General features: G+C 39.0%; 2 protein-coding genes across 2 annotated transcripts in view; one reads left to right on the top strand and one right to left on the bottom strand.

The window, feature by feature from the left end:
• EXD1 (exonuclease 3'-5' domain containing 1) overlaps nt 1–9,353 on the bottom strand; it is a 37,846-nt gene extending 28,493 nt beyond the window's left edge. The window contains exons 1-4 of the mRNA XM_043919181.1: nt 8,639–9,353; nt 7,374–7,446; nt 6,796–6,980; nt 966–1,034 (exon numbers count right to left, since the gene is read on the bottom strand). Of these exons, the coding sequence (XP_043775116.1) occupies nt 966–1,034; nt 6,796–6,928 (202 nt within the window). The 5' untranslated portion in view covers nt 6,929–6,980; nt 7,374–7,446; nt 8,639–9,353. The remainder of the gene's footprint in view (nt 1–965; nt 1,035–6,795; nt 6,981–7,373; nt 7,447–8,638) is intronic.
• Nucleotides 9,354–9,740: 387 nt separating this feature from the next.
• The window catches only part of CHP1 (calcineurin like EF-hand protein 1), a 34,884-nt gene continuing 17,489 nt past the window's right edge, over nt 9,741–27,135 (top strand). The window contains exons 1-3 of the mRNA XM_043919188.1: nt 9,741–10,055; nt 16,078–16,150; nt 26,196–26,276. Of these exons, the coding sequence (XP_043775123.1) occupies nt 9,989–10,055; nt 16,078–16,150; nt 26,196–26,276 (221 nt within the window). The 5' untranslated portion in view covers nt 9,741–9,988. The remainder of the gene's footprint in view (nt 10,056–16,077; nt 16,151–26,195; nt 26,277–27,135) is intronic.

Raw genomic sequence — 27,135 nt, 5'->3', positions numbered from 1 at the left:
GGCTTGTCTAAAGCACACTGACCAGATGAGTGTCTATATTCCTTTAGGCAAATAATTGGATCTATTCTTGCTAAATGATTTTTTGCTGGCAGAAATAAAGAGTGGGGCTGCTTCCTGTAATTGCAAACCCCAAAAGTCTGAAAACCAAAAATTTTGTGTAACTCTTTTGGGAGCAAAACCTGAACTGTCATACTACTTATAGTCCTATTTTATCCCACTTAGTATGATTCTCCACCCATTTTTCTACAGAAATGTGTTATTACAGAGTGCTGACCAGACCCACTGAAGTGTTATGTAATATGACCAGTATAAACCCTTTTTTGTTGTTTAGTTGCTAAGTAGTGTCTGACTCTTTTGCAACCCCATGTGCTCCATAGGAGCCCACAAGGCTCTTATGTCCATGGAATTCTTCAGGCAAGAATTCTGGAATGGTTGCCATTTCCTTCCCCAAAGGATCTTCCCAACCCAGGGATCATGCCCGGGTCTCCCTCATTGCAGGCGGAGTCTTTACTGCCTGAGCCACCATGGAAGCTCCCAAACCCTTTGTCAGGCTTTTAAAAATCTAGAACTAGACTGGGTTCTGAAACATTTGGCCCCAACGTTTCAAATAATGTACCGTGGATGTACTGTGAACGTGTGGTGTTAAACTCACTTGCTCAACAAGGTAACTCTTCTCTGTTCAGACTGATAATTCTGCTTGCAAACTGACCTCTAATATTGAGAACCAGCTGTCCTCACATTGTAAAACCAAGATGATTAAAATTCTTTAAGACAGTTCTGTTCATAATACCTATTGCAACAGTAAGATAAAGGACAATTCTCAAATGACAACTTTAAGAGTTCATAAATGCAAGATAACATCTTGCGCCACCCCCTCACCACCAAATATTGGAATGAGGCAGAGCAGTGAGCTTCCTGCTACTGCAAATCCTGATACCAGCAAGTAGGAAACATGAAGCTCTCACCATTCACAATCTCATGTCCAAAAAACATCTTCACTCCTGGGACACTTAGACCAGTCTCTACATTCTTCACTGTTATAGAAAACAATTCATTTGATTAATAAAAAGAAATATTCCCTAAAACTGTAAGAAAATATGATACCTCTCAAAACTGCCCAAATCTGAGTTTTATTAAAATCACCAAATTATCTTCCCCAAGGAATAAAGAGTCAAAGCTAAAATATAGCTAAATTACAAAGCTATAACCTTGAAACAAGTAGTATAAAGAACAGAGAGAACCCCAGAATAATCGAAGATACACTAAAAGGGCAGTAGTAATACACCAAATTTAGACTTCTGCCAAGAATATCCTAAGGCCTCTGGGGCTAAGGACTATGTATTTATTATACTTCTACTGATTTTTATTCCACCTAACTCCAGAAAAAAAATTTTAAGGCATCTGACTACTTCTAGAGTCCACACCCTTTTCATGTCATGCTACATGATTGAACTATGAATTGTCAGAGACAACAGCCCAACTCCTAGACCAATTACAGGCTCTTCCATGAGTAGGTAAAGGATTTAGAAGTTTAGATGTCGTGTTTACAAGACAGTGTCATTTTTTCTAGATGGAAATGCTCACAGCATCTGTATATCTCTACATCTCTCAGCAACTGAAAACATTGGAGTTTCACTCTCTCTAGTCCACTGAATATATTCTTTGCTGTTGTTGCTGTTCAGTCACTAAGTCATGTCTGACTCTTTGCAACCCCACTGACTGCAGCACACCATGCTTTCCTGTTCTTCACTATCTCCCAGATAGTGCTCAAAGTCACGTCCATTGAGTTGGTGATACTATTTAACCTTCTTATCTTCTGCTGCCCTCTTCTTTTGTCTTCAACCTTCCTCAGTATCAGGGTCTGTTCCAATGACTCAGCTCTTCACATCAGGTAGCCAAAGTATAGGAGTTTCAGCTTCAGTATCAGTCCTTCCAATGAATATTCAGGGTTGATTTCCTTTAGGATTGACTGATTCGATCTCTGTGCAGTACAAACTCTGCAGACTCCCAAGTCTTCTCCAGCACAATTTGAAAGCATCAATTCTTTGATGCTCGGCCTTCTTTATGGTCCAATTCTCACATCAGTACATGACTACATGAAAAACCATAGCTTTGACTATACAGATTGTCTAGGTCTTGTTCCATGTAAAGTTCTGACTGTTGCTTCTTGACCTGCATACAAGTTTCTCAGAAGACAGGTAACTGATGTCTGATATTGGTTGTCTGATATTTCCATCTCTAAGTGTTTTCCACAGTTTGTTGTGATCCACATAGTCAAAGGCTTTATTATAGTCAATGAAGCAGATGGGTTGGTTTTTTTTTTTTTTTGGAATTCCTTTGCCTCCTTATGATCCAACAAATGTTGGCAATTTGATCTCTGGTTCCTCTGCCTTTTCTAAACCCAGCCTGTACATGTGGAAGTTCTCAGTTCATGTACTGCTGAAGCCTAGCTTGAAGGATTTTGAACATAACCTTACTAGCATGCAAAATGAGCACAGCTGTATGGTAGTTTAAACATTCTTTGGCACTGTCCTTCTTTGGGATTGGAATGAAAACTGACTTTTTCCTGTCCTGTGGCCACTGCTAAGTTTTCCAAACTTGCCGACATATTGAGTGCAGCACTTCAGCAGCAGCATCTTTTAGGATTTTAAATAGCTCAGCTGGACTATATCCTGAGGTCAAAGATCACCAACTGCCTATTTGTAAAATACCTGGTTAAGTTTACTATCTTATACTTGGCTCCCATGCATCCTTTGACAATACTGTTCTCTACTTTCTTGACTTACAAGACATTCTTAGTGTTTATTTCTTTTCCTACTAATTATCTAGAGTCATCATACTAAGCACCTAAGCGAGGCATCATGCTAATTTATTGCCTATGTCTAGTTATCCAGTAACATAATGAGACAGGCATTTCATTATCTTCATTATGGAGGAATCTGAGGCTCAGAAAGGTTGAATAACTTGCTCAAGGTCACACTACTAGTAAAAGAGTCAGGATTCAAACCCAGGCCTCAGTGATTTTAATATGCATCTTATAACCAGCATTCCAGCGTCTCCCTGATTTGCTCCCTCTGGTCTCCTCAGCTGCCTCTACCACCACCACTTGTAGCTTACACACCAATAGTCCCTAGGGTTATGTTCTTCATCCTTCTTCCTTCTCCTTGAATGATCATATCCACTTCCTAGTCATCCTAATCCCTCATTTCTCCAATATGGATTATTTCTCTGAGGTCAACTAATGGCAGACTTACTGCAAGATTTTTCAAACTGATCATTATCTTCGTGCAGTAACCAACAAACCTGTTCCTCTTCCCATTTCTATCAATAGTAGTATTATACATCAAATCTCAGTCAAATGTAGGAGTCATTTTCCATTGCTTTATGACTAATTGACTACTAAATTACTAATCCCCTCTCTTAAGCATTTCTAGAATCTGTCTTCCCCATTCCTTGACAAGACTAAGCTCTGACTCCTTTACTTCCTCTTTACTGTGTCCCTTGATTGCCTGAATAGTTCCCTGTCTATTCTCCTTGTTTCTTGTTTCTCGCTACTTCAAAGTGTTCATTTTACGCTGCTATCATAGTGATGTCACTCTCTGCTTTGCCCAAATAGTACATAAAATAAGTAAATCAGGTCAATTCATTCATTTAGTCATGCCCAACTCTTTGCAACGCCATGGACTGCAGCACACCAGTCTTCCCTGTCCATCACCAACTCCTGGAGCTTGCTCAAACTTATGTCCATCGAGTCAGTGATGCCATCCAACCATCTCATCCTCTGTTATCCCCTTCTCCTCCTGCCTTCAATCTTTCCCAGCATCAGGGTCTTTTCCAAGGAGTCAGTTCTTCGCATCAGGTGGCCAAAGGACTGGAGTTTCAGCTTTAGCATCAGTCCTTCCAATGAATATTCAGGACTGATTTCCTTTAGGATGGACTGGTTGGATCTCCTTGCAGTCCAAGGGACTCTCAAGAGTCCTCTCCAACACCACAGTTCAAAAGCATCAATTCTTCAGTGCTCAGCTTTCTTTATGGTCCAACTCTCACATCCATACATGACTACTGGAAAAACCATAGCTTTAAGTAAACAGGTATAAAGAAATACATTCAACCTCCTTAGGAATATTTTTAAAAACATGCCAAAATAAAATATCACTCTTTGCCTGTAATACTAATAAACACTGAGGAAAGATACACATTTGCATTTCTTAAAAACCCAAGGCTAGGTTATCTACTGAAATTCACTCACACATTACCAGTAGCAAAGTAAAAACACATAACCTTTTGAAAAACTATTTAGAAACATGCATCAGAAACATTTAAAATATCTATAACTTTCACCCAGAATTTTCACTAGGAACTATTTCTAAGACAACAATTATAAAATGTAACAAGTATAGAAATGTATTTTATAATTATAATTTATTATAACTCATAATTATAAAATATATAATTGTATTTTAATTGTAATTTACTATAATTTATAATTATATTACAAAATTTTTAAAGTTTTTAAGCTTTTGTTTTAAAATGTCTAGCCAGAAACTGAAGTTTCAAATAACATAAGAAAATGTTACGGTGTTAATTAAAAAAATGCATACATGATATACCCAATTTCTTATGTCAACTACATGAAAACTATGTAATTAAACACTAAAGAGAAATATACCAAAAATTTCATCAGAATTGAACACTCTGTTGAACGAGCATGTCACATTTACTGTTATCTACTTAGTGCCCTTTATTCAGGCTACCAATATGCTCATTCTCCCTAGATAACGGTGTCTGTTAAATTTCCAAGACATCTCTTTAAGATGAGAAACAACCCCCTACCCTATCTTTCCTCTTACTCCTGTCTTTAACTCCACCAGCTACTACCATATGCCCTTGAGGTTTGAAACTACATGGGGAAGATGGTACTACAGAAAGGTAAAGAACAACTTTGGGTAGTGTCAGAGTAGCTCTGGGATACCTGCCTTCTTTTACATGATTTGTTTGGCCCACTAGAAGTGATTCTGTTTCTGGCAGCTGAGCACGGCTCCTAACTGATACAGCATTAAAAATTTCAGGCAAGTAATCTGAAAATCTATATGCCTCCCACTTAAAAGATATTTCAGATTGTTTCTCTTTGCTTTCAGAAGTTCCAAATGTTATGACATGTGAAGTCCTTCTGATCTGCCCCATGCTTATTTTTCTTCTCCAGCCTTATCTCTCACCATATCCTTACATTGAAATTTACTTAGATTGTCTTTTGGGGCTGCACCACAAGGCATGAAGATTCTCAGTTCTTTGACCAGGGATAGAACCCCTGTCTTGGGCAGTGGAAGTGAGGAGTCTTCACCACTGGACCTCAGGCAAGTCCCATACTTAATGTTTTCTGAATGCACCAAGTTTTCAGTTCTCTACTTTTGCATATGCGGCTACTTCCTAAAACAATGGTTCTCTCAAAGTGTGTTCCCCATCACAGAATCAGCATCACCTGGAAACTTTTTGGAAACACAAATTCTTGAACCCCACTTAAGACCATAAGAATCAGAAACTCTTCGAGAGGGTGGGAGGCATCAATCTGTGTTTGAACAAGTCTTTCAAGTGATTCTGAAATATAGATGAAGTCTGAGAACCATTGGCTTAAAACAACTTTTCCCACTGTTCCCAACCAGTTAACTCTTGTGAAGTTACATCTAATTCCAAATACAGTTCCGATATCAATTCCTCCTTTGGGAAGCCTTCCTCACTGTCTCAGATCTAAATTAGAAACTTTGTGCTTCCATAGCGTCCTGTGTGTCCTTCTATCAGAGGATATCACATTGCATTATATCTTTCTACTTGTTTATCTGTCTCTTTACTAGCCTAATTTTTTCAAGGACAGAGACCAAATTATTCTTATCCATATCCCTGGTACTCAGCACTGTGCCTGGGATATAAAACTCAATAAATGATTACCAAATGAATTAATATTACAAAAGCCTGATATAGTCCCATCCTAGCCTACAAAAGTTTAACTAATAATGGCTTAACAATAGTAATCTATCAAATGTCATTTACACATTTCAATTGTGAACTTGAAACTTACTGTGCCAGGAAAACAACTACTCTAACAAGTCAATGTTCTAGATGAATAAAAACTCTATATCGAGGCTTCAAGGTGAACACATGTAAGAGGCTAAAAGGGTGGCATGCTTAGACAGTAGAAACTCTGAGCCCATTCCCACAAACCTTGCCCTATAAAACTCCTCCATCTGGCTGTTCTTGAATTATATCCTTCATAAAGGAACTGGAATTGAAACTGGGAGGTGTAAAGGCTACACTATGACCGTGAGGATAACAGGTGAACACTGAAGTAGCAGGGTAGGAGCAGAAGATGCCTTATCTCTCCTGGAATCTTTCAGCCACTGCACTATTCCTCAGCAATCTACCTCTGGGCTTCTTTGTGCATGACAAAAATTAGCCCCTTACTGTCTTTGGAATTCGTCTGTTGAAGCCAAAATCAATTCTATCTAATACAGTGTTCATTTTTAATTTCAAGGTGCATTGAAAAGATGTACCCAATTAAAAAAAAAAACCTATATACTGAAATTTTCCGCTATCATGTCAATAAAAGTACTGAGGTGGACAAGCCAGCATATACAGTCATATTGCTCCATTAGGGAATATAACATTCTAATCTTCCTCCCACCTTTCCCCTAAAATAGGAATAATGCCACTCTTCCAGTTGCTAAGAGAGCCCAGAATCATCACCCAAATGCACTTATTAGTCTCCTAAAAGGCAGGAGATTATGAGAAATAAAATGAGACCTTTCTTCAAAACAACAATCTTGTCAGGGTCCACATGTTGCAGCACTCCTTCAAAAATGCCACAAACTAATGTGAGTCTCACTCTTCTCCACAAAATCTGGTTGAGGAAATGGTAGTCACTGCTGAGATCCATGCTATTTGATTCCAAAAGGAGTCTTCAAATAATCTTCTTTAGTATCTAAATCCTTGAAAATAAAAGAGATCTATGATTTTTTAAACATTTTGGGAGAAATGAGGTTATTTTTCTGTTCCTCATCCTTGGGATAAGAAAAATAAAAATATTCAAGTAATTCTGTTTATTGTTTAGAATTATAATGAGAAAAAGATCACTGCAAGTATCAACTCTAACTTATACATGGGAAACTGAAAGACTTCAGGCAAAGAGGGTTTGATTTCTTTGTCTATGAAATGGCCTAATATCACCTATCCTTCCTTAGCTAAATGGAGCAAGAAGAACGTTTAGAGGCCTTTCAATAGCATATACATACACCATTTTAACATCAGCCAAAAAAACTAAAAGATAAAAAAAAATGATATTGGCAAACACTTGACAACATATGTTGCAATGAATTGTTTACCCAGAAATGTCCAGGATCTAATCTCTTCTGGATATAACCTCTTCTAGATTAATAACATTTCCAGAGTTTCACACTGTTAACAACCAAAGAATAAGTGAGTTAGAGTCATCACAATTTCTGCATTACCAATCCAGCTGCCATGTCACCCTGAGGGTCATTCCACCCCACCCTAGCCACAGCTCAGGGACTCGGTTGCTGTAATGTCACCAACCATGTGCAGCCTGACAGATTAAACCGCCACATGCCACACAATGGTTTTGTAAAATTCAACTGTTTTTGTAAAAATGATGTATGCTCATTATAAAAAGGATAACAATGCAGAAATGCACAAAGAAAAAACTTCTATCTTGCAGAAATAACTATCATTCACAGTAGATACTCATATTCCTTAGTGTAATACTGTAATTTAAAAGATGAATTCTTTTTTTAAAAAAGATCTTTTAGAACAATCCTGTTATTTGGATGTCTTTGTATTTTGAACCTCAGCTAAGTGTTTCTCCACAGTGGTTTAAATTTAAAAGCAGCTTGCCTTCACCACACTTGGAATAGTCAACTAGTGAATTCTGCAACTTAGTTTAACTACAAAACATTGACCAAATAACTAAGGCCCAATTCATCTAGGAAGAAGGTGAGGTTACATAGTGTTTTTAACCAGATAAATAACATACACTTTAATATTTTAAGGTCTAGCAAGTGTTTTCACAACTGTTATTTATTACCCACAACAACTGCCTGATTTACATATGTAGAAACTGAGGCTTAAATTAAGATTTAAGACACCTGCCCAAGGTCACACAGCTAGAAGGTAGTGAAACCTGAACTAAATCCAGGCCCCTAGTGGAGATGCGTGCAGCACGGAGTGTTAGCTTCCAGAGGGAACACAGAACAAGTCACCAGAGTGCCTGGAAAAATCATTCTTCCTTGTTCCAGTCAACCCAACAAGCAAAAGGGGAATTTTTACAGAAATAAAAGAGAATATAAAAATGGAAAAAGCAGCCCTTAACTAGAGGTAAAAATTAACTTACATTTTTAAAAGATACATAAGAAATAAGCTTGTGAAATGCTTGAGAAAAAAGGAAATTTAAGAAATGTTAAAGTAAATCAGAAAAACATTAACACAAAGCAAAGAAAGCTCTACTGAGGACAACTGCAAAACGTTAAGATTCAAGATTAGTAAGGAGCAAGGTCAGGATCCAGAGATGGGCTTCACAGCACACTCAAAACGGACACTCAAGTTGCTGACAACACAGATTTTTCTATCATACTTATACTCTCAAGATAAAAAGAAGCTCCTGTGACCGAGACGGGCATATCCAACATGGCACCCTCTACTTAGGAAGGAAGACATCATTAAGTCAGAGGAGAGCAAGTCAATCATGAAAACAGCTCAGTAAAACTAGAATCTCTGTAACCTAAGTTGACTACCAGCCCGCTAAGACAGTCTTCTAGGGCTTAGGTACTAAGTGAGATCTGTCAGAATTTGGTTCTTCTGTAAGTGAAACCAGTTTTGTACAAAGCAACAGGGGCGGCGAAGGGGTGTAAAGGCATTGAGGCCACACCTACTGAACTGGTTCTCCTGAGAAGGTGTACTAATTTGATAGGTGGCTTTAAACGTTTTCAAGAAAACAAACAAAAATATGCCATAAGAACAAAATGCAAACTTCCTCATTTTTAAGGCAAAATAAGAAACTTAAACGGCGGGCCATACGTTAGAAAGTCTGTCCTCCGCCGTTAAGTTTTTTTTTCTCCAACGGAAACTTGTGCCTATTTCAGCCAAATAGTGAATTCCTCGAGCTTCAATCTTGAACTGAAAAAAGAAGGGCTGCTTTTAAGAAAGAAATCTCGAGAAGTTCCAAACCCTGGGTAGCCGTTATCAGAGAGCAATCCCGAAAACAACGAGAGAAAAGCACGCAGCTCGGGCGCGCACACTCTGGAGCCGACGACTGCACTGTTTCCCGAGGAGCCAATCGGCGCACGGTCCCGAGACTGGCTCGCGAGCGCCCCCTGCGGCTTGGAGGAGAGAGAGCCTCCGGGAAAAAACGAAGAGGTTCAATGCAACTCCCAGCATGCAGTTCCCGGGAGACACACCCTAGCGTTCAACCAAGCCACGTTTTGCCTCTCTGTTTTTGTTTCTCTCCGCAATCCTTACTAACTGTAGGGTGGGATTTCTAGTGTTAGAGTTCTGTGAGAAACAAGTTGGCTACACTCACTGCCACAGGTCAGTGTGTTGTAAAACAGTGGATCAATGGCGTTGCCCTTTTAGTTGCGGGCGCTAGGGCCAGCGTGGCATTGCCCCTTTAAGACCGGTGGCATCATGGTTCCGGGGGCGTGGTCCGTTTTTAGTTAGACGCGGCCCGGCGCTGGGCTAATTCATTCGGGGCTGGAGCTAGGAACGTCGACGTCGGCTCCAGCGCTGAGCGCAGCCTCACTCCCAATTGGCTGGGCCTCCGGCCTGCCCATCCCCGCGCACCACCCCTGGGTTCCCTGCCCAGTCCGCAGTAGAAGCACTGCCTTCTCCCTTCTTTGACCCCGGCCCTTCCTCCCCTTCGTCCCTCCCTCTTACCGCCGCTGTCGCTTCAGGCGCCCCTGCTCCCAGCGGAGCTCCCGGCTTGGAGATGGGGTCCCGGGCCTCCACGTTATTGCGGGACGAAGAGCTCGAGGAGATCAAGAAGGAAACTGGCTGTGAGTTCGGGTAGGGGGTGGGAACGCGGCCGGGCGCCTCCGGCTGGCCTCAGGACCGAGGGCGACTGTCGCTGAGATCTGGAGCTGGGGTGCCGAGAGGTTGGGGTTCCTGGGCATCTTCCAGTGCTGGAGCTTCGGGGATGATGGAGGACCTGTTCTTACAGCTAAGGCTACCCGAGGTGGGACTCTGGCTCTTGTGCGGCTCCCCTTCTTCTCAAAGACCGGAATCGCGATCACCCGTAAATCACTGATCCCGCTCTTTTCTCCTTCCCCTGCTCTTGAAAGTCCCCGAACTCTTTTCCTTTGTCTTTCCTCGTACCAGACTTAAATTCAGGAACTCTGGATAGGTCCTGTAGAAAACATTGTCTTCGTTCCTGTGACGTTTCTAGGCAAGGACTTGAAACCACTGACAACTGTGGGAAATCAGACAAATTCTTGCCGCAACTGGAAAAATAAATCCAGAAAGTGAGATCATGTAGTAAGGATTTGGAAGATATGACCTGGTGATGGAACACCTTAAAGAATCAGGGGTCTGAGAGTATGAGACTTCCTTCATTCTGAGCTTGTGGAGAAAAAGCGCAGATGTTGTCACTACCAGTTTTTTATTTACACTGAGGATAGTGGCTGTCCTAATTTCAGATATATTGATTTCTACTGTGCTGGTGTATTTCATGCAGTCCCCATGGAAATTGGATGTGCTCCAAAAATCTCAGTGAATTTGTAGAGGAACTGATTTTTATAGTCTAATCTCTTCCGCTGAATCTGAAAGGGGCAGATTCAGGGTTTTGTGGGTTCAGAAGCTCTGTAAAACACCATGGTACATTTGTGTAGCCCTTGATAATGGATACAATATTTTCTCAGTAATCCATTATGACTTGTATTTTACATGAGTTATGTAAGCATCTGGGCTCTGAGTCTTCATAATTTCTGTTTTTGATAATGAGATAGCCACAAAGTAACTCAGTGATCCATTTGCAGATAATATTGAGTGCTGGGGGAACCTCGGAATCACTCAGGCAAGGGTGGCCTGAGATCAATTAAACGCGTCCCATGCTTTCTGATAGCCCAACTTTCTAGAATCTTCAAGTTGGAAGGGATGTTATCTAGCCTCATCCCTTGTCATATTGGTTTACTGCTTTCAGCATCTCCTAACTTACAGTCATTAAGCCTCTCTATAAAGATTTTAAGGAGCTCACCACCTACCAATGAGTCCTTTTTATGATTTTGAATGAAGAGAAGAAAGTAGGTAGATGTCTATAATGTGCAGTACTTGTTTAGCCACTTGACCTTGTGGTCATTTTATTACTTACTCTGATTCTAAGGGTAGAAACATAGACGGTTTGGATTCAGCAAGCATTTTATTACATTTTGTGGCTATGACCTCTGGCCACACTTGTAAACATAAGAACTACTTTAGGTCTAAGGTGACACCAGAGTTAAAGCATAATTTCTTAAAATAAAGAGTCACATAATGAGGGAGTCTAAACCAGAGTGCTGGTGGGAAAAAGGCTGTTCTTCCCTCAAGAGGAAGGGAGCAGTAATCCCATTCTGGTTTTATTACATTTGACCAAATGAAAGTGGCCTCGATTGCCTTAGGACTGTAGGTTTTTTCACTGTGTCTGTGAGAATGGAGTACTCCTGCAGAGCTATTTTCCTAGTTGCCGAAAAGAGAATCAAGCCTGAGGGAGCGTCTCAGCCACACCGGGACAAACGTACATATTGAGCCAGAAAGCCTAATGAAACAAGTACTTATTGAATTTTTGCAGTGTCTGTACTCACTACGGGGAGAAGGAAATGGCAACCCACTCCAGTATTCTTGCCTGGAGAATTCCAAGGACAGAGGAGCCTGGTGGGCTGCCGTCTGTGGGGTCGCACAGAGTTGGACATCACTGAAGTGACTTAGCAGCAGCAGCAGCATACTCAGTATGATACTGGGTATTCAAAACAGGTAGTGACAAAAGATGCCCACAACCAGGTCATGGAGGTACGCCCACAAGAGTTTGGATTAGCATCAAACATGAGATAACTTAAATTGTGTAGCACCCCTTCCAGAACTCAGGGAACAGTCCTTGTGAACTGGCCTTGAGGAGAATAGGAATTGGGCCATGATATATGCATCAATTGATTAGATTTGGATAAATTAAGCTAGAGCATTTTGAGTGGCTTCCAGGCATCTCCCCTGACCTGCTATGGCTGTCATCTGCTTTGGGAGTTGAGCTGTCAGTTTATCCAGTTAGTGCCCATCAGCAGAATTGATTTTTAAAGCAGTAATCTTAGCATGATGCAAAAGGTTTAGAAGAATAAAAACAGCAAACACCTGAGGGTGGGGTAGAGCGATGAAATTAGCCCTATTTTCCTCTGCTTCTTGTTCTATTAAGAGTTTGGGGAACTGTCAGTCCGAAACACTTCACGTTAAGAACAAGTACAAGACATTTCACTACTCCCTTTGCCAGAAGAAAATGTACCATAAATAAGTAAAATTGACTTTATATGCAGTATGAAAGCTTTGCATGGGTAAGTCTAAATTGGTTAGGATTCATATATGACTAGTTTATCCAGTATTTGAAATGTAATCTCTTAAGTGTTTAGAAAAGTACTTCTAAGTAAGAATTCCTTGTACACCTTTAGTTTTTTTTTTTTTCACCTTTAGTTTTATCATCTGTAAATGAGAATAAAAATAGTACCTACTTTATAGAATTCCTAGTGAGGATTAAATGAGAAAAATTATGTCAACTACTTAGAATAGTGTCTGGATATGTAATAAGCACCAGGTGTTAGCTATTTTCATTTTGAACTATATAGGTAACAACCATCTTATTGTGAAAACACCATTAGCATGTGCTAGTTATAAAAACCATGTCTAGTATATAATTGGAGAGGTGACAGTATTTTGCACTTTTCCTGTTTTCAGGGGATATTGGACTAGGAATCAGGTTTTCCCAATTTTAAGAAATAAAACTTTGGAAGGAGTAGAAATCCTGATATATCTAACAGTTTAAAAAAAAAATACTGTCTAAAAACAGGAGTTGGCATAAAACATTTGCTATATTGTCTTAGTTCTGTTACCTTCTTTCACACTTCAGTATTTCTATAAGTTAAAGTCATTTGCGTAAAAGCTGTCACTAGGGGAAAGGTCACAGTGTCTTGGGCGTTTCCGAAATCTCCACCCTTAGTTCCCTTAACTATATGGCAATAACCTGGCTGTGAATTACTTAAAACCTTTTCAACAAAAATAGCCACATAATCTGTGAGGAACAATTCACGCCAACTGAGTAGTGATAAATTCCAATTGATTTATTTTTAGTCTCTGTCTTCTGATATGTGTTACGTGATATGGCAAAGGTGCTGAACAGGTTTGGGAAGTAAGTTCTACAGGCCAGTGAGAAGTTCTGTTTGTTTGAAAGGGTGTAGTGATGATGGCACTAGTGTGGATTTCTCTATAATTGTAACAAAGAGCACACGCCTGGCAAAGGCAACTGCTTGAGAATAATTTCCTGAGCTAGAATGTAAGTGGAAGTTCAACTGAAGGCTGTTCCTGCCTCATGATACGGGACACATTCGTGGCCCTCAGCTGCCTTGCCATAGTGCCTGAGGGTTCTGTCACTGCAGAAGACCCTGCTGCCTGCTGTCTCCCGGCTCCTATTGAAAGAGCATTGCACACATTACTAACATCTTCAGCTGGTTTTGGATTAAGTGATTTGCAAAGCTCTGTACCTCCCCCACCCTACCCCCACCTTTTTATGATGAAAAATTTCAAACATACAGAAAAGTTAAAATAGTATAATGAACATTCATATAATTCAGCATTTTAATTCAACAGTTGTTAACATTTTGCTATATTTGTGTGTGTGTGTGTGTATTCTTTTTGATGAACCATTTTAAAGTTGCAGATAGCCAAACTTTTCACCCCTTAAGCCTTAAGCATGTATTCCTGAGGACAGGGATTTTTTTCCTACATAACCACAATACTATTATCACACCTAAGAAAGTTTGACTCTGGCTAGGAAGACTGAGGAATGCGGGTGTTAGGGAGACTTTTCATTATATACACTTTTTGTACTATTTTTACCATGTGGATAGATTGTTTTCTCAAATTAAAAAAAAACAACCTAGTATAAAAAGAAATACAATTTGAATGTGTTCATTGTTAAAAGTAACCTGAAGTATAATACTCTAAGTACTAAAAACTGACCCCGTGGGCTAAATATTATGTAGTTATTAAAAAGCACTCCAAAGCAACATAGAAAAATTATGAATTAATAAATGAAAAATAAATATTATAACTATGTTAAGTGTCCAAGTGACATATTAGGTAATATATGAAGACATGAAAACAGTGGCGTTGATATTGTAAACAAATTTTGTCTTTTCAAAAAATCTTTTGAGTCATTCTGGAACCAACTTATTTTGTGAAAACTAAAAAAAACTTTAGTTCTAGAGCAAGATTTGAGGCCTGAGGCAAAAGCCTGTTCAGGTTCCTGAAGAAGACGGTTGTGGCTGGCAGAATCAAGAGAAAGGTGGAGATTAATTAGTACAGCAGTAAAATTGTACCTGCAGGCTCACAGAGTAAGGATAATGATGATAATAGCTAACCTGGCATGCTTACCAGGTGCCAGACCTTGGCCAAGCACTTTTCTCTCTGGACTTAGTTAGTTCACTGCACAGCCCCATTCACTCAGCCCTCATTGGTGAGCTGTGGTGCCATGATTGGAATGAGAATCTGTCAGCCTGACTCTCAGAGGAGTGTTTACTGTGCACACCTGCCTATCAGGCAGAAAGGTCCCCACCTGCTTCCTCAGTGTCTGGGCTCCTGCTGGCTCTGCCCTGGTGGGGGTGGTTCTGCCTCCCCCTCGGCTCTCTGCTCTCCTTGAGAGCTAGTACAGAACAGAGCCCAGGCTGGCTGGAAACCTGAGGCTGAAGAATTTACTGCTTGGCCTCTCATACTAGCTTTGGGCCACTCACTTCCTGTTTCTCCTGCGCTTGCCCGTGTTAATTTTGTCCCATTGTTCCCAAAACTGCAAGTGGATTTTTGTCGCAAGAGCTGGGGGAGGAGGACGACTATCAGAACTCCCTGAACCACCCCTTTACCCCTGAAGGTACAGCCTAGGACAAAGTCCACACTTGTCCCACCCTTTTTGGCTGTAGTCTTTTCTCCTTTGATAACTATTTTTTCCCCTCCTATCTCCAGTCTACCATGAGATTAAACTATTTCCCAGAAATTCCTTTTTGCATTTTCAAAGTTTCATTGTCTACCTGTGGTTAGTGCCTCATTTTAACTGTCAGCTTGTACCTGAGTTAGTGCGAAATGAGGAACAAAGTAACTTCCTTGTGGATGTCATCTGAAGATGGCACAACCATTTTACAGATGGCCTAATTTTCTTTCTTGGAGCCCATTCCTTTACTCGGAACTCAGTGGAGCTCATGCAGTTGCAGAGAAAGAGGCTGACCCAAGGCTGTAGTGATCTTTTACCCAAAGATCAGCCCTGAGGGAAAAGATAAAAGTTACTGATGCTTGGGGAAAAGTAAACTAGATTTTAAAAATACTGTCTGTTTCACATATCCCAGTCCTTAATTCAGCACATGTTACCTACCCAGCTGTGCCAGTCTGAAACATCAAACTGATTATTAGGGATGTGTTTTTGATCAAAGCTCAAATTTTCATAGCTTCTAAGTCAGGGTACTGAAAGGTGAAAGTTTCACACTTTCCTTTTAAACTAAATTTAGCTTTGTTTTGTTAAATCTTAACCAACTGACATTTAACACAGAGTCTTAATTAAGCCTAGACTTCACCCCTGAGAGTCAATTTTGTTTACTTTTGATTTATTTTCTAACACCTTTCATTCTTTCTGCTTTGACACACTAGAGGTGAGTTAGTTGAGACATCACCACTTTACTGACTTTGAAGCATTTAATGGTGAGCTGGGACCAGAAGGGCTGCTGGTTTCCAAAGGGTCACTCACATTCAGGTTCAATTTGAGCAGAGGACAACTTCTCCAACTGCGACTAATTCTGTGTTCTTCAGTTTCCCACAGTCAGATCACCCGCCTCTACAGCCGGTTCACCAGCCTGGACAAAGGAGAGAATGGGACACTCAGGTAGGCATTTCCTTTCTTTATTTCCTGCTAGTGTCTGAATAGCTGCTTTTATCCAGAGAGCTGACATCTGGCAGGCAGAGAGCAGAGACCATTTCTTCACGCATCTTTAAATGTTATTGATCCACAAGGGACTTAAATAAACAAAACAATGGATTTACATTTATCACTAGGTGCTTGCTGCTTTACTCCTGCTCCCCTTAGTTTGGTTGGCCATTACTCTGGTCCTGGAAATGTACCTTTGGGAATTTCAGCTCTCTCTGCTTGAATTTTCCCACAGCCCTTCCCCAGACATGTTAGCTTTCAGGAGGCTGATCCATAGCAATCCAAGGTGGTCTAAGTTGTTTTGTCCTCTTTTCTCTAATTTCTCAACTCAACCCAATCATGGTACATCAGTTTACATGTATTAATGTTAGATAAGGTGGTTAGTATATTTATCTAGAGCAGTGTTTCTCAACTATTTCTCACTCGGGCTATTTTCTCAAGTGGCCAAATATCTGGAGACATTTTGAATTGTCACAACTGGGGAATGCCACTGATGTCTAGTGGGCCAAGGCCAGGAATGTTGCTGAACATCCTACAACGCACAGGACAATCCTTCCTAAATGTCAGTAGTGCCGAAGTTGAGAAACTGGTCTAGAGTGACTATATGACTTCAGATTTACTGTAATGCTCTGTCATTTTATATTTGTAAATGTCTTGTCATAGTCAAATGAAATATCTCCTGAGCACCACCTCCCAACCTAATTCTTAAGTAGCACCTAACTCTTGTCACTGTTGTTTCTCAGCTTTGATTGACTGATAGAACAAAGCTGTTTGCCTTTCTGGTGGATGGCAAAAAATAATGTAGGCTTCTAGCACAGGTGTAGGGTTAGCATAAAAGGGGAAAGAATACAGTTGCTAAGCCTTTGTGTATAATCCTCAGGCAGAAGAGCTTAGAAATCTATACGGCCATGTTTGTTTAGAGCCACGTCTGGCTTCTCTGGAAGCTGGAGTTGACCAAGATCATGCTGTCCAGTCATTAAAGTCAATGACTATTGAGTACCTATCATATGCAAAGACCACACTTGGTACTTTGTCTTTTTAATTTAATTTTACTTTTGAGGCAAAAGACATAACATAAAATTTACCATTAAAAAGTGTACTTTTTAGTGGCATTAAACACATTCACAACACAGTCTAGTTCTAGAACATTTTCATCAGCTCAGATGGAAACCTCTTACTCATTAAGTAGTCACTTCCCATTCCTCTTTCTATGGACATTTCATATAAGTGGAATCATACAGTATGGGGCCTTTTGTTTACTCACTCTTTCATTTAACATGGTGTTTTCAAAGTTCTTCCATAGTGTGTATCAGTACTTCTTTCCATTTTATGGCTGAGTAATATTCCATTTTGGGCTTCTCTGGTGACTCAGTAGTAAAGAATCCACCTACCAATGCAGGAAATCTGGATTTGATCCCTGGGTGGAGAAGATCCCCTAGAGAAGAAAATGACAACCCCACTCTAGTATTCTTGCCTGGGAAATCCCATGGACAGAGGAGTCCAGTGGGTTACAGTCCATGAGATCGCAAAAGAATTGGACAGGACTTAGCAACTAAACAGCAACAACAATATTCCATTGTATGCATAGACTATATTTTGTTTGTTCATTCATCATTTGGTGGGGATTTGAGCTGTTAACATCTTTTGGCTATTATGAACATTTTTGTGTGGACTTATGTTTTAAGCATATAAACTTAAGCATATGTACTTGAGCATATACCTAGGAGTAAAATTATGGGTCCTATGATAATTTTATGCTTAATTTATTGAAGACCCACCAAACTATTTTCCACAGCTCTGTACTATTTTATATTCCCACCAGCAATGAAATGCAAGTTCAAATTTCTCCTCATCAGCACTTTTTATTTATTTTTTTAATTGAGGGATATTTGCTTTACAGAATTTTGTGGTTTTCTGTCATACATCAACAAGAATCAGCCATAGGTACTCCCATGTCCCCTCCCATCTCCCTCCCCATCCCACCCTTCTAGATTGTCACAGAGCTCCTGTTTGAGTTCCCTTAGTCATATAGCAAGTTCCCTTTGTCTGTCTGTTTTACATGTGGTGTAAATTTCCATGTTACTCTCCATGCATCCTCTTCTCCCCTCTCCCCATGTCTACAAGTCTATTCTCTATATCTCTTTCTCCATTACTGCCCTGAAAATAAATTCATCGGTACCATCTTTCTAGATTCCATATATATGTGTTAGTATAAGATATTTATAATTCTCTTCCTGACTTACTTCACTCTGTATAATAGGCTCTAGGTTTGTCCACCTCATTAGAACTGACTCAAATATGTTTCTTTTTATGGCTGAGTAATATTCCATTGTATATACGTACCACAGCTTCTTTATCCATTCTTCTATTGATGGACATCTAAGTTGCTTACATGTTCTAGCTATTGTAAATAGTGCTGCAATGAACATTGGGGTAAATGTGGTTTTTCAGTTTTGGTTTCCTCAGGGTATATGGCTAGGAGTGGGATTGCTGGGTCATATGGTGGTTTTATTCCTAGCTTTTTAAGGAATCTCCATACCATCTTTCATAGTGGCTGTATCAATTTACATTCCCACCAGCAATGCAAGAGTGTTCCCTTTTCTCCACACCCTATCCAGCATTTATTGTTTGTAGACTTTTTGCTCATCAGCACTTATCATCTCTCTTTTAATTTTAGTAGATGTGAGTGGTAGATCATTTTGGTTTTGATTGCACTTCCCTAGTGGCTAATGATGTTGAGCATCTTCGTGCTGCTTGACCATTTGTATGTCTTCTTTGGGGAAATGCATATTCAAGTTCTTTGCCTGTTTTTCAGCTGGAGTTTGTCTTTTTTTTTGTTAAGAATTCTTTTTATACCTGAGATACCAGGCACGATTTGCAAATATTTTCTCTTATTCTCTGAGTTGTCTTTTCACTCTCTTTCTAGTGTTTTTTGAAACACATAGCTTTAAATTTTGAAGTCCAGCTTACCTAACTTTTCTTTTGGTGTGCATGCTTTTTGTGTTGATTCTATGAAACCATTGCCAAGTCCACAGTCATGAAGATTACCCCTATGTTTTCTTCTAAGAGTTTTATGATTTTAGCTCTTATATTTAGGTCTTTGATTCATTCTTCATCACACCATGAGGACTGTGAAATCTTGAGTTCCCCTACCAGGATTTGGACCTGGGTCCTGGCAGTGAAAGGGCCAAGTCTTAACCACTGGACCACCAAGGAATTCTCTCATTTTTGAGTTTCTTATGTGTATATACACACACACACACAATTTTTTGGTATATGTACACAAAATGGGGAAAAAAAAGGACTTCCCTGGCAGTCCAGTGGTTAAGACTCCTTGCTTCCACTGCAGAGGGTGCAGGTTCAGTCCTGGTGGGAGAACTAGATCACACATGCTGTGCAGTGTGCAAAAAAAAAAAAAAAAAAAACCCAAGGAAAGCAAAGTGTTGTGTGTGTGGCAATAGATAGAAAGAAATTTAAGAGTCAAACCTTATTTTTTGACCTTTGGATATCTAGCTGTTCCAGCAACTTTTGCTGAAAAGACTATATATATTTGTACTTGAAAAATAAATCAGACTAGAATATCTGTATTTCCTTAAGCCCAAATACTTGAATAATTTACTTGAGTTTGGGATTACGTCTTTCTCATAAATTAAGATTTAACCATTAAGTGAAGATACAGAATTCACATTAGTTTTGTGTCCTTTTCTTTTTTCTAGAAAGTAGGTGATTTGTAAATGTGTATATTTTAATCATTTTCATGGTTTGCTGGGAAAAAAATGGAACATCTTTTGTAAAAGGAGCTGTTTTTCCTCAGAAAAGGTGAAATTTTTCATGTGTCAGCTAGTGTTACCTGCTCCTTAAAATGAGCAATATTTGCTCAGTCCCTAAAACATAATTTCACACTCTATGGAAAGCCAGTGAACAAACTCACTCATTTGATGCATATCTATTAAATACCTATAATGCACTAGACACTGTTTCTCTTCTGGTTTCTACAAATTCTTGGTAGAGGAATTTCATGGTTACCTAGATCTAGCTGACTTTTCTGTATTCAGCTTTACAAAGTACTTGGTCTAAATTCTGTGCTTTGATCTCTGTCATGGATGTGGATTAAAATTTGGGAAAAACCCCAAGCCACCTTGAGTGCAAGAGAAAATAACCCTGTTGTACTACATGTTTCAATAAACAACTAGCATGTTTCAATCAACCCTTGAACAAGGCAGAGTTAGAGATGGTGGCCCTCTGCACAGTCAAATCTGAGAATAACTTGTAGTCTGCCCTCAGTGTACGTAGTTCCACATCCACAGATGCATCCAATGATGGACCTGTAATACTATGATACTTACTATTGAAAAAAATCCGCACATAGATGGAACCATGTTCAAGGGTCAACTGAGTAAGTAAATCATTTTGTTGTAGCCACCCATTGTCAGGAATTTCACACTGGCTGTGCCTCTTGACAATGGCCATCTCAGCCTCTGGCCATCTTGTTAGATTGTCTTCCCCTTTCTCTCCCTCCAGCCTTAGAGAATACCTGGTAAACTCAAAATTCTTTTTTTTTTCTTCCCCCCCCCCCCCCTCCCCAGATTCTTTCATGGTAAGAGAGTGATTTAGCTGTCTCCTTTACTTCCTTTAGTGCCAGACTCAGCTCAAGTCCTATCTTGACCTTTTAAGAACCCATTAGGGTACTCAGCTGAATACAAGTTAACTCCAGTCTTTTGTTACCTGTAACAGGCCCCACTTTCCTAAGAAAGTTATTAGGAGAAATATTTTCCTTCTATATTTTTTTCACTTTCCTCTCCCAAGATGCTGTATGTCTGGGGCTTGAAGCCATATTCTCCAGAGTGAGAAACTATTATAGAGTACTGTTCAAGACATTCTGTACTCCTTTTTTAAAAGTGTCAGTCTGTGTAGGAACATGAAGCAGAAACTATGGAAGGCTTTGGTTAGAAATGGAGCTTCAGCAAAGTGCTTTCAAAGGTTCAATTCCAAAGTATGTTTTATAAAACACTAGGTCCATGGCCTACCCATAGGTATTAAGTTAAAATGATTGGTAATCTTCAGATTGATATTTCATATACTATAACCTCACAAATCTTACTTTCTTCAGGTGCCATTATTTTGGGTGAAATATTTCTATCTCTGCCATTGAAATTGGTCTTTGAAAAGGCAAAACTGGGTCTTACAAGGTGCCCTGAAATGGTCCTTTGTAGGTCAGATCAAGGTGAGAGCCTGATCATTATCTGAATACAAAGAAGGCTTCTTTTGTTTAAATATCCTTGGAAAAGTGAAGGTGACCTTTGAAAAGGCAACTGGATCCATAAGATGCCCTGAAATGGTCCTTTGTAGGTCAGGTCAAGGTGAGAGCCTGGTTATTATCTGAATACAAAGAAGGTATCTTTTGTTTAAATATCCTTGGTACTGATCTAATCTATGGGGTTAGATGTTAGGATAACGACTACCCTTTGGGTTGGGGGGCAGATAGACACAGAGGGAGCATGAAGGAAGGAAGGACAATATCCTGATAGTGATTGATTCCTTGATTTGGGTGCAGGTTGTAATCTGCACTGGTGAAACTTCATCATACTAAGTGCTTGTGATTTGTACTCTTCCCTGTATGTATGTTATACCTCATTAAAAGTTTACTTTAAAAATATCCTGTGTATTAAGCAAGTTTAACATTGGATCTTTGTTAGATGCTTTCTCTGATGTAATACCATGATGAAAAATATTCCTAGGTATTAAGTCATGCAGGTTATATTGACTCTAGGGAGCAGTACAGACCAGTTAAACTCTGCAAGGAAGTTATTACTGAAACTACTAGTTGGCTGTGTTGTTGTATATCACTTTTAAAAAGATTACCTGTAATTTTTAAGAGATTGTTGTCCTAAGTGGTAGCCATTTATCTGCTTAAAAACTGAGTGCCTTTGAGATTCATTTTCTTGTTTGACTTTATCCAGAGGATAGATGATTTCAATATCCTGGATAAGCTCTTGCTTTGTACAGAGTGCTCTCAGTCATTCCATAATGGAGTTTCGCAGATGAGAACCATGATGCCAATCTAATTCTCATTCTTTTATTATAGTAGGTAATTTTTTTTTTTACTCTCTTGAAAGCTTCAAATATATCTTCCTGATGTTCTGAAATTTCACAAAATTGTATCTTTTTGTGGGTTATTTTTCATTATTCATTGCTCGGTATCAGGTGAACTTTCTCAATCTAAAAATATGTCCTTTGGCTGGAAAGTTTTCTTCTGTTATTTGTTTATTTCCTCCCCCTCTTCTTTCTTATTGATTTTTATGCCTTTTCTATTGGTTGGCTATTGGACCATCATGACTCAGTTTTCTCATATTTTCTGACTGATTTTTTTCCTTTGCTTTCTGGAAGATATCCTCAAATTTATTTTATAGACCTTTTGATGACCTTGTCTACAATCACATTTTTAATTTCCAAGAAACTTTCTTGTTCTCTGATCTCTGCTCTGTCACAGTGGCTTATATTTGTTTCATAGATGCCAAAACTTATCAAATGTCTATTGGGTTACTTATTAGAATACTTCAAACTCTCTTTTGTTCCCTGAAGTATCATTACATCTGTTCATCTTGGGGCTTCCCGGGTACTCAGTGGTAAAGAATCTGCCTGCCAGTGCAGGAGACGCATGTTCAATCCTGGGATGGGGAGGATCCCCTGGAGGAGGAAATGGCAACCCACTCCAGTATTCTTGCCTAGAAAATCTCATAGACAGAGGAGCCTGGCAGGCTACAGTCCATGGAGTTGCAAAGAGTCAGACACAACTGAGCATACATGCACGCTTTTCATCTTGATCTTACTCTTTTATGTTACTAATTTTTCCAAAATGCTGGTGAGCCTTTATATTACATTCTTATTTATGAAAAAGCCTGGATAGGTTAATGTAGAAAATGGGCATAGGCTTGTTTGTGGTTGGTTTCTCACAGGTCTTTCCCTGGATGGAAGGACTGACATCCATCCTTCTATACTCTGAGCAGGACCAGTAAGTTGGTAGACCTTACTTTAGGGCATGTGGTTAGGGAGCCAGGGGACAGATTTGCAGTTCTCTCCCCCCAGTGAAAGGACTGTGTTCCTGGGGAGCCAGCCTCCCATACTTGGCCAAAACCCTGCCCAGGTGGCTCTTCCAGTTTCTTTTTGTAGCAGCTCCCCATTTTTATTCTGGGGACAAATGGTTTTATGTTCCTGGGATGGGTGCTGGCAGCACTGGGCAGCTGGCCCATTCTTTAAAAGTTCCGGTAATTAATTTCCCTGAATGCTGTTAATACTTCCCTGGCCTGGCAGTTCTGAGTGTGGTTCCTTGCTGAGGCTGCAGGGCAGAATCACTCTCAACTCTTAGGCAGTTTCATGACCTTCTACTCTGACTGACTTATCACTACATTTGTGTCTGTTTTCTAACTTCCAGAATTTGTCAGAATTCCTTGTCTACTAACATACTCCTCCCACCCTGATTGTTTATGTCATGGCTGTATTCCTATGTGTAAATTTTTACTGACATTTCAGAGGGGTTTAGAGAATGAGAGGAGGTAAACGTGTGTGTGTGTGATCACTTTCTCAACCAAAAGTCAGACGCAGCTTTGCAAATAAGTGACTGGCCCTAGAATACTAAAATAAGGAGCAAAGACTGGGTTTAGAACTTGGGCACTTTATATGAAAAATTCTATTATAAAACAGAAAACCAAGATCATTTTATCAAGAACAGTCAATAATAATAAACTGTATATTGTCTAATAGTTTATGAACTGTTTCTTAATACTCTTTCATTTTTGTATTGATATTTTCAACTGTATTCCCCTTGATCTTAGAGACCTCATTGCATATACAATCTAAATTCTAAGAATAGAGTTAAAAAAATGTCAAAAGACAGTGTTTAGAACCTTACTGATGTTGGAAATCCATGACTAGATTCCTCATGGAGACTGACAGTGTTAGTCTAGATTGTGAACTCACCACTTGACACTAGACCTGATATTTTAAATTGTGTCTTTTTGCAGCTAAAATTACTTAAGCTTGTTAGACATTAAACTGAGGTATGTGGCCTTGCAATTCACATTAGCCTTAATCTTCATTTAAAAGGAAGTAGTTATTTCTTAACCTCTGTCAAACAAGAGGAGCTTACATTGTGTTGATAATGTGGACTTTGTGTTACAGAACATATTACATAATAAGAGCTTAGTACATGTTTGTTGAATTATATAATCATGACCTCCATAATTTTCTTTAATAATTTTAAGCAACTCAGTTATCTTCTGAATGTCTTCTTCTAGTTCATTTACTGATGTAAAAATTATTACTCTAAATGATGGAAGATTAGAATCCAGAGTTATTGTACCAGAGCTTTGTGCTTAGTCCCCTAGGTCATTTCTTACCTTTGTCGTCACCAGATGTGGTGTTGTTTAATTAATTAATTAAGCACCTTGTAAATGTTAAACCACAGGATCAGAGAGAGAGTTGAAGGCCCCTGGGTAAAATATGAACATTTTGTTAGCATCTATAACAGAGAAGGTAGAGGAATGTTTTATCTCTTCTATTAGTAAACGTCTTGAAAGCAGGAATCATCTTTTTGAGTTTATATTCCTTTTTACCCCCTTCTTATCTGGAAATAATTGCAAACCTACAGAAAAGTTACAAAAATAATGCAAAGAACTTCATATAACCAGTACCCAGATTTACCACTTGTTAACACTTTGCCATATACTTCAGTGTGTATTCCCTATAGCTAGGAGATTCTCATATCAAAATCAAGAAATTTAGCACTTTCTATGCATTATATAAAATTCTGTATTCTATGTGGCCCATATTCCACATTTATCTATTGACTCAGTAATGTCCTTCATAGCAGTTTTTTTCCCCTAGTCTAGGATCATGCATTGAGTTCAGTTGTATGTCTCTTAGAGTCAGTTCTCTTTGATCTCAAACAAGCCTCCGCCTTTCTCGGTCCTTCATGACATTGATATTTTATAGATATATTGTCTGTGTTGTAGATAGCTTTATATTTCTGGTATAGGATATCAACCCAGGAATTGTTTTTTTAAGAAAATAGTTGCTAAACATTTTTTGGGAGAGTACCTTTCTTTCAAAAAGTTTATTTAATATGGGAAAGAAGTGTAGATTTTTTAGGAAAAAGAGCATATGTTTTGACTTAGAGTTATTATTTAGTCACAGGCTTAGTTTTAAATTGCAGTTCTTCCACTTTTTACCTTTGTAACGCTGGACAGGTTACTTTATGTCACTGACTCACAACTTCCTGGCTCTGAAAGGGTACAGATAAACTGGTGACATGAAAAAATGAGACAAAGTATGTTAACAGTAGCACATGATGTGTATAGGGTGAATGGAAACTAACAAGATTCACTTTAACAGACTTCAGGTTGTGACAGGATGACTGCTCTTGCCATGTTCAAGGGTTAAATACTTCTCTAGCTCTAGCCTGTAGAAGGCACTGGAGAAAAGTCCATTCAGAGCACGGAAGCATGGAATCAGTTATCACAGTTTGTTCTCTACTGAGATGTAAATATCATCTAAGAATTCCTTGATTTCTTAAGTGCTGTATATCTTCTTACCAAGGGTACAGAGGCCCCTCTGAATTTTTCCTCCCATGTTCAAGCTCTTTGGTGTTTGATACTTTGCAGTTGCTGTTCATTCTACAAACTTAATAACTAAGTGCAAAATAGTCATGTTCAAAGAATCATTTACAAGGACAGCTTAGTATTTGCTTGTTGGTTGATTTACTGACATAACCTGTGTGCTGAATTCATTGGAATGTGACATAGTCAAATCTGGCTTCTTCCACTCCTGAGCTGGTGCAAGAAACACTTGGCAGCTATTAAAGTGCTATTCTTTGCAGTTATTTGGTATAATTTGCCACAGAAGTAAATTCCAGGAGGTAATATTCTTGCTCAGTTGTACTCTTGCATGACCGAAGGAGTTCATGCAAGGGCCAATGGTCTCTAACCCAAGGTGATTCTCTTGGCAGCCGGGAAGACTTTCAGCGGATTCCAGAACTTGCCATCAACCCATTGGGGGACCGGATCATCAACGCCTTCTTTCCAGAGGGGTGAGTACCTGCAGTTGTTGGACTTCCTTTTGGAGGCTAATCTGGAGTATTGATATTGGATGGGTCATCTCAGACCATGATCTTCCTCCTATTGGACGTTCCTAACTCAATCATATCTACAATATCTCTACCCTCTCTCTGTTTCAAACTTCAAATAGGTATGTTAGTTAGCCCATTTTCACAGTTCTGTCTTTAATCTCTGTCTATCTTTGATGTAAAATGAAACATTTTAAAAACTATAGAGATAATTTCAAATTTATAGAAAAGTTGCAGAATTTGCAAATAGTATGACGAACACCTGTATGTGTTTAGCCAGATGCATCTATTGTTGTATTGTTCATATTTTGCCTCATTTGTGAGTGCTCTCTGTCTCAGTCCTAGCCAATAAAAACATCGTTCAAGCCACATACAGAGTTACTACAAATTTTCTAGTAGTCACATTTTAAAAAATAAAAATAAACAAATTAAATTAATTTTGGATAAACAAGCTAAATTAACATTGGCAATATATATTATTTAACCCTGATATATCCAAAATGTATAAATCAGTATTTTAAAATTATTGTAGTATATATTCTTTTTCATAAGAAGTCTGGCAACTATTGTGTATTTTATACTTAACCATACCTATCAAGTACTAAAAGAATATTTTTCCAGCTTTATTGAAATGTGACTGACATGTAACATTGTATAAATTTAAGGAGTATAACATAGTGATTTTATATATGTATATATTGAAAAATGATAACCATAGTAATATTAATGAACACATTCATCATCGCATATAGTTATTTTTTCTTGTGATAAAAACTTTTAAGATCTCTCTTAGCAGCTTTCAAAGATACAATTCAATGTTGTT

The sequence above is a fragment of the Cervus elaphus genome, chromosome 12 (assembly GCF_910594005.1).
Source record: "Cervus elaphus chromosome 12, mCerEla1.1, whole genome shotgun sequence".
Classification (NCBI taxonomy): domain Eukaryota; kingdom Metazoa; phylum Chordata; class Mammalia; order Artiodactyla; family Cervidae; genus Cervus; species Cervus elaphus.
This window is presented reverse-complemented; position numbering and strand designations above follow the sequence as displayed.